General features: G+C 43.7%; 1 protein-coding gene across 1 annotated transcript; it reads left to right on the top strand.

The window, feature by feature from the left end:
• The first annotated feature begins 1,628 nt into the window (after window positions 1-1,628).
• RAB9A (RAB9A, member RAS oncogene family) lies at window positions 1,629-2,272 on the top strand. The gene has a single exon (XM_006892376.1). The coding sequence runs from the start codon at window positions 1,631-1,633 to the stop codon at window positions 2,234-2,236; it is 606 nt and encodes a 201-aa protein (XP_006892438.1). The 5' UTR covers window positions 1,629-1,630; the 3' UTR covers window positions 2,237-2,272.
• Window positions 2,273-7,527: the final 5,255 nt, after the last annotated feature.

The raw sequence follows: 7,527 nt of genomic DNA on the forward strand, positions 1-7,527 counted from the left end.
AGAGACTAGAGATAGCTCATTGCAGTGGCTTCGAAAAAGTCATCTTCATCAGTAAAATGACTGTTTATTTCTTCTCATTTATTCAAGGATTCATTACTTTTTCTCTAGAGCTGTGTTGTTCAATACATTTGCTGGCTACTATTCAACATTCAAATTGAAAATGAAGTCCTTCTTTCGCACCTGCTGCATGTCAAGTGCCTGATAGCTACATGTAGCTGGTGGCTTCCACGTGGTACCGCTCAGATGTAGGGGGACATTTCCATCATTGTACAAAGTCCTATCAGCCAGAACTGTCCTAAAAGGGGTTTTCTTTAACAGATTTGAGTGGCCTATAAGAGCCACATAATAATAAATACAAAGTATCAACAGATGAAATTACATCATTTGATGGGCTTAACTGGAGAGGAGAGAGAATAGGGGTGATAGAAAGAACAGGATTTGCTCTAAGTTGATCATTGTTGAAGCCGGCTTTCAGGTTCATGGAACCATATACTACGTTATGTCGTTATGTGGAAGTTTTGAGTATCTTCAGACTTTTCCATCATAAAAGTTAAAAGAGAAGCAGTGTTCCCACCAGTGCCCTTCAAAGTAGCCACTGTAAACAGGCAGATGAAATCTCACCCCACCTAAGCTGGTTCCTGTGCCGTAGGAAAGTTTTAATCCTGCTCCAGGGCCTCCGCAAGGGTCTGTGTAGTATTTCATTTCAGGTTTATTTCATTCCACCTCAGAATCCACAAGTAATATCACAAGCTCAGATTTCCTGAGAGATGAGGCAGCTCGAATGGATCTTATGGTTAGAATGTTCTAGAATGTGATATCATATTTAAAATGTTTCACAGCAGTTAATATTTGTAAACTCAGTGTTCCTAAGGAACTCCCGTTTGCCTAACGGTGGCCCTTTTTTCATGGCCAGGTCAATCAACTCCTGCCTCTGACAGATTTTTCAATCCTTCTGATCCCACAGAGTTGCTGAATCAGAGTTTGATTGGAAAACAATGGAAATTGTTCAGTCTGTTATTATTTTACAAAAGAAAGGAAAGAAGGCCCTTAGCACGAGAGGAAAGCCAGCAGTGAATGCTGTCTCTGTGACACTAAAAGGTCATTTGCCATTTATATAGAAAGTTGTGAACTTTAGTCTGTAACTGGAATCTTAAAGGGCAACAGGGCTTAAAGTACAAAGGGAGTTGTGTAGCTGAACTGTTGAGAGCAGGGTCTTTGGAGTCAGACCTGGACTTGTGTGTGGTGCTTCACAGCAGCCTGTTAGCAGAGCAAAGGAACAAATAAGCTGCTCACTTGTTCTAGGGGTAGGATGGCGCCTGGCACGTGTGAAAATGCAAGCTTAGTAAACAGCAAATCCTGGTGGGGTAGTGGTTAAAATGTTTGGCGACTAATCTCAAGATTGGCAGTTCAAACCTACCAGCCGCTTCACAGGAGAAACAGGTAGCATTCTGCTTCTGTAGTTGGACTCTGGGTGAGCGGTGGATACTCTTCGCTGTTCCCTTTGCACTACGCTTTTGGGGCCGTATGTTACGTTTCACTTTAGCAGGAATATTCCAAGACTCATGCAGAGGAATATAATGGCTCCTTTTTATTTCACAGGGTTGTGAAGTCAGAGATCAAGTGATTCACAATGGCAGGAAAATCTTCGCTTTTCAAAGTCATTCTCCTCGGAGATGGTGGAGTTGGGAAGAGTTCTCTTATGAACAGATATGTAACCAATAAGTTTGATACCCAGCTGTTCCACACAATAGGTGTGGAGTTTTTAAATAAAGATCTGGAGGTGGATGGCCATTTTGTTACCATGCAGATTTGGGACACAGCTGGGCAGGAGAGGTTCAGAAGCCTGCGGACGCCGTTTTACAGAGGCTCAGACTGTTGCTTGCTTACTTTCAGTGTCGACGATTCGCAGAGCTTCCAGAACTTGAGTAACTGGAAGAAAGAATTCATATACTATGCAGATGTGAAAGAGCCCGAGAGCTTTCCGTTCGTGATTTTGGGTAACAAGGTCGACATAAGTGAAAGGCAGGTGTCTGCAGAAGAAGCCCAAGCCTGGTGCAGGGACAACGGCGATTATCCTTACTTTGAGACAAGTGCGAAAGATGCCACAAATGTCGCAGCCGCCTTTGAGGAGGCGGTCCGAAGAGTCCTCGCTACAGAGGACCGGTCAGATCACTTGATTCAGACAGACATGGTCAACCTGCACCGGAAGCCCAAGCCCAGCTCATCCTGCTGTTGAAAGAGTTTGCAGGGGCCTTCTAACCAACTCACTCACACACACACACATTTGAGTATGAATAAATTTTGCGTTTGCAGCAAGGTATCATCTACTAATCCAATTAAACTAATGCATACTGCTGCTTCATTAGTGGGTGGGAGAAGGAACGTGCCCGCTCACGGAGAAAAATGGCACCTTACATTTCAAAATTGTAATGGTTGTCTAATAATATTTCTTTAATTTAAACCCATTATACAGATCTAATTAAGTGAGATGATCAAGATTTTAATCGTCATTAAAACAAACTTGAATATTCTAGAAGTTATTCTTGGATTATTTTTTCCAGGAAAATGGAGAATTACTTTTGATATGTGTATATTTTTTATGTAATTAGCATCCCAGTCTTGGTTGGGGGAAAATTTTTCCTAAAGCAATAATGTTAGGTATTAAAGATTAAAGTCTAATGGAGCACAATGCATGGCTCTTTTACTTATGTCTTCATTCTATTTCCAGTGCGTTAACTGTCTGCTTTTCAATTTGTGTGCATGTGTGTGCACGCGCGCGCATTTTCATTTGAAGAATCAGAATTGATGGCTTGTAGCAGCGCATCTGAGGTGTTCTGCTGGTACAGCAGTTAAGAGCTCAGATGTCAACCAAAAGATCAGTTGTTTGACTCCACCTGCAGCTTTAGGAGAAAGATGTGACAGTTCGCTTCTATAATCTTTACAGCCTTGGAAACCCAACGGAGCATTTCCATTCTGTCCTACTCATCACAAGTGCTGTCAAAGTTGGAACAAACCCTTAGCTAACCCTCCATTGGCTTCTGAGGCTGTCTTACTGCACAGGCGGTGACTGCCCATCCTACTCCACCAGGAGCTTCTGGGGGACTCAAACTGTGAGAGGTGTTAGCAAAACTCCCAGTGGATTATACCACCAGAGCTCCCTGCTCTGTCTATGGGATCAGTACAAATTGGAATCGACTCCATGGCTGTGCGTGTTGTAGTAGTAGTACTGGTTGTTATGTGCCGTTGAGTTACTTGTGACTCATAGCGACCCTGTGTACAATAGCCCTAAACTCTGCTCTGTCCTGTGCCAGCCTCGTTGTCTCTGGACACACCCACCACTACCCAGTCACTGAATCAGTCCACCTCATCGAGGGTCTTCCCCTCCTGCTCTGTCTCTCCAGCCTCCCAAGCATGATGTCTCTCTCCAAGGACTGGTCCCTCATTGCAGCATGTCAAAAGTATGTCAGATGGAGCTTCAGAATCCTTGCCTCCAAGGAGCAGCCTGGTTTCACTCTCTCCTGGATGAACCTGTTTGTTCTAGCATTTAGTAGTGTCAGTAGAATTGCCCAGCATTTGTTCTCCATATGCCCTTCCCCTACCTGAACACATCTGTCTGCTTAAAGAAAAAACAGTGTGCATACTTTGCTAGAAGGAGGGTAAATGAAGTCTCTATTTCCTTATGTATTTATTGAGTGCCTTCTCTTACTGAACATTCTGAATATACCCAGATTGATTTACCTGCTTTAAAAACGAAAACTCTTCCATCTCTGGAGCTGGTGAACTCTTGCCTCCAAGGAGCCGCCCTATTTAGACAGATGTTCCTCTTGCCTAGCCTCCCCTCCCCGTTACAGTAACAATGGAAAATGGTGCCAGAGGCGCCTTAGTGGGAGAAATGACATCTCTTCATATCCTCACGTTACCTGTGGTTTTTATTAAAGAACATCATCTTCCAGGCCCGCCCCCAAAAAAAAGCCCCTGAAATCACCTGACACAAAATAAGAGTATCCATTGTCAGTGTTTTTTGTTGCAGACTTAATCTAAAGGACCCTCCTTTCTTACTTTAAAATCAAAAGTGTGCTCATCCTGTGACTTGCTTCTCTCTCTGGTATGTTGTTATGTGCCGTCGAGTCATTTGCGACTCATAGTGACCCTATGTACAACAGCCCTAAACCCTGTCTATCCTGTGCCAATCACACTGCCTCTGACACACCCATCCCGATTACCTCAGTCACTGAATCAATCCACCTCATAGAGGGTCTTCCCCTCTTGCGCCGTCCCTCCACCCTCCCAAGCATGATGTCCCTCTCCAAGGACCTGTCCCTCCTTGCAACATGCCCAAAGTATGTCAGACCAAGCCCCAGAATCCTTTCCTCCAAAGACTTGCTTGGTTTAATCCTCTCCAGGGTGAATCTGTTTTCTTGGCAGTCCGGGGTACGTTCAATACTCTTCTCCAGCACCACAGCGCAAAGGCATCAATTCTCCTTCTGTCCTCCCTAGTCATTGTCCAACTCTCTGATGCATAACAAGCGTTGCTCTTGAGTACTTTAGAGAGGTCCCTAACAGCAGACCTTCCCATCGTAATACGTTTTTTTTATTTCCTGGCTGCTGGTGCTAAGAGTGTTGACCGTGGAGCCAAGCAAACTGAAGCTGTGAACAATCTCAATCTCTTCGCCGTCCATCCTGACACTGCCAATTGGTCCAGTGGTGAGAATTTTGGTCTTCTTGACATTGAGCCTCAGTCCATACTGAAGGCTGCAGTCCTTGACCCTCCGCAGCAAGTGCATGATCAGGACATATTTCTGCTCTGCAAGACCTACTACATTTATTGTATTAGTGTGTGCCTTAACACCTTAATGCAAACTGTTCTCTATTGATAAAGTTTAAATGCCTGCAAGAGAGAGAATGGTTATCATTTCTACAGGCATAAGTGCCAGATCAACAATGGGTATTATGAGTAATATTTTTAAGTGAAAATGGTTTATTAAGTAAGAGGCATAGCTGGTGAATGGTAGGTAGGCCAGGTATAAGAGTTAAGAAGGAAAAGGGGGGAAAGGCTTCCTGGAAAGACAAGGTTGAAACCAAACCATACAACATGCCATCAACAGAAAAGGAGAGAATCAATTTTCTTTTTTTTATAAGAAGATACATGCTTCAACATCATAAGACAATCCAGTTCCTGTCTGGAGCTTTCTGTTAGTTTCTTGAGCATCCATCTACGTGTGTGAATGAGGTACCTTACTGATTTTTTGTTTTTAACATCTTTCAGTAATGTTTTCCCATCTAAATATTCAAGGATTAGTTGAATTGTTAAAAGAGCTAAGAGCTGAGTAGCAAAAACTCATGGGACCAAAACTTCATGTTAAATTGTAGAACCGGGAAGTAGTCCTGTTTTCCACAAGGTCTTTGATGGATATGGTGAATAGAGGCCAATTAATTTACTTGTGGTAAATTGGTGGTATAGAAGTGGAACCAAGAGGAAGGGCAAAAAACCCTTCAAAGAAAATGCAGCTGATGGGGGACCTCTTCAGTCGAGCAGAAGATCGCGGAGAAGCTGATCATTCTTTGAAGAAAGTAAAAGCTGCTCTGATTGCTAGTATCACCTGTAGGAATAGGGGTAGGTGATAGAAGATAGGTGGGGAACAAGTCGGTGGTGACCGCACAATGCCAAAGGGAGAAGAAACCGCCACCTACGGGAAGAACTCGATCATGCTCCACAGTTGGGGGATAAAGAGTGTCCCCAGTATTGCAGTGCTGTTGCTCACCATGCAAAGGCTGACCATCTTTCTACTAATGATACACCTGGTGCCTATGAAAGTAAAACCTTTGGAGATAGTGTTAAAATGACGAGAATGGGTAGAGGTCCATTTGACAAGGGACATAGCAGTTACAGTGTGCAGTCATAAGGCCACTTCAGCCTGGTGAAAAATGCCTACTTGCAGCTCAAACATTCCTTGATTTAAAATAGTTCTTTTAGGGATTGCTCTGGTGGCCTAGTGGCAAGAAGCTGCCCTGCAATCCCAGAAGCACACAGTTCAAATCCACCAGATGCTCTGCCGGGGAAAGACAATCTCCTGTACCAGTCAGATCTGATTTGACGGTACACACAAATAATAAAATAATAAAAAAAGATAACAATTATTTTAAAAAAATAAAATAGTTCTTTTAAGGGAGCTTTGGTAGCTTAGTGGCAAGAAGCTGCACTGCAATCAGAGGTACGCTGTTCGAATCCACCAGATGCTCTGCTGGAGAAGGAGGGGCTATCTCCTCCTGTACTAGTCAGATCCAATTTGACACAAAATAATACATTTTTTTAAAAAAAGTAAAAAAAAAAAAAGTTAAGTGACTACACCACATTGAGAACTGTTGTAAGGTAGTAAAGTAGCGTGTCTTCAAGTCGCCAGACTCACAGCTATCCCTCTAGCTGGTTTTCAGAGGCAATAAATCAAGCAGAGGAAGGTTCATCCTTCTCCCACAGAGCAGCTGGTAGATTCAAACTGAATACCTTTGGTTTGGCAACACAACTCCTTAGGCCACTAGAGTTGGAAAAAGATTTCTTAAGAACTAGGTTCCATTTGAATACGGGACACCACACCGAGAACTGTGTGTTGCAGAGTAGTAAAGTAGTAGTAAGAAAAAGAGGTACGGGATGGGGGTGAGGGGGGCAACAAGGGTGGAGTCTGGAGGGGCAGTGGCTCCTGCTAATAATACTGGAAGCATTGAGACAATCAAAAGGCCCGGAACATGGATGTAGGCTGGGCTGAGCAGAGCCAGACAGGCCTGGACACATCTAGAGAACACCCAATGAAGGAGTTTAGCAAATGTCTCCCTGGCTGTAAAAAGCAGACCAACTCCAGTTTGTGTGTTTTATTAAGAGCTCTTTGAGGGGTTAATGGAGTTGAGAAATGTGCTAATGTGTGTGCTCAGAAGCCCCAGCCTACAAGGTGGTTACTCATCTCAAAACCAATTGTCTCCCCACTGATCATTTAGAGGCTTTCAGTGACACTGCCTACCTACCATATTTAAGCTTTGCCTCAATTTTTGTTTGGCGCTGGGTTTTCCTCCTCCACCAGTTCTGGGTCCATCCTGCAGCTGAGAAGTCCCATACCCCAGGGACTCTTCTCCACACCTTGCCTCCCCCGCACCCTTCCCCAGCTGCTCACTGCAGGTCTTGCCCCCACACTCAATGCTGGACTTCCCTTTTAAATGCCTCCAAAGCTGTAGCCACACGCGAAGTACTGAAACACACTTACACAATGCCCGCTGTTAGTGTTCCTCCCGTACCCTCACCATAGTGTGGCTGATTTAGGACCTGAACCAGAAGTCTTTGCACCCTGCAACTTCTTGGCTAGCTTCCATTCTAGCCCTCTGAATTCTGAGCTTGAGGAGAGGGAGGCCAAAGATAGAGAATATATATATGCAACTGGGTCTAATAAAATGGTTGATAGACTCTTTTTTTTTTTAAGAGATCCATATTTGTTTTATTTTTTTTCTTCTATATTTTATTAATTTTCATAAACATTTACAGAG

Source organism: Elephantulus edwardii, unplaced genomic scaffold (genome assembly GCF_000299155.1).
Source record: "Elephantulus edwardii isolate Elephantulus edwardi_28Jun2011 unplaced genomic scaffold, EleEdw1.0 scaffold00115, whole genome shotgun sequence".
Taxonomy (NCBI): Eukaryota; Metazoa; Chordata; class Mammalia; order Macroscelidea; family Macroscelididae; genus Elephantulus; species Elephantulus edwardii.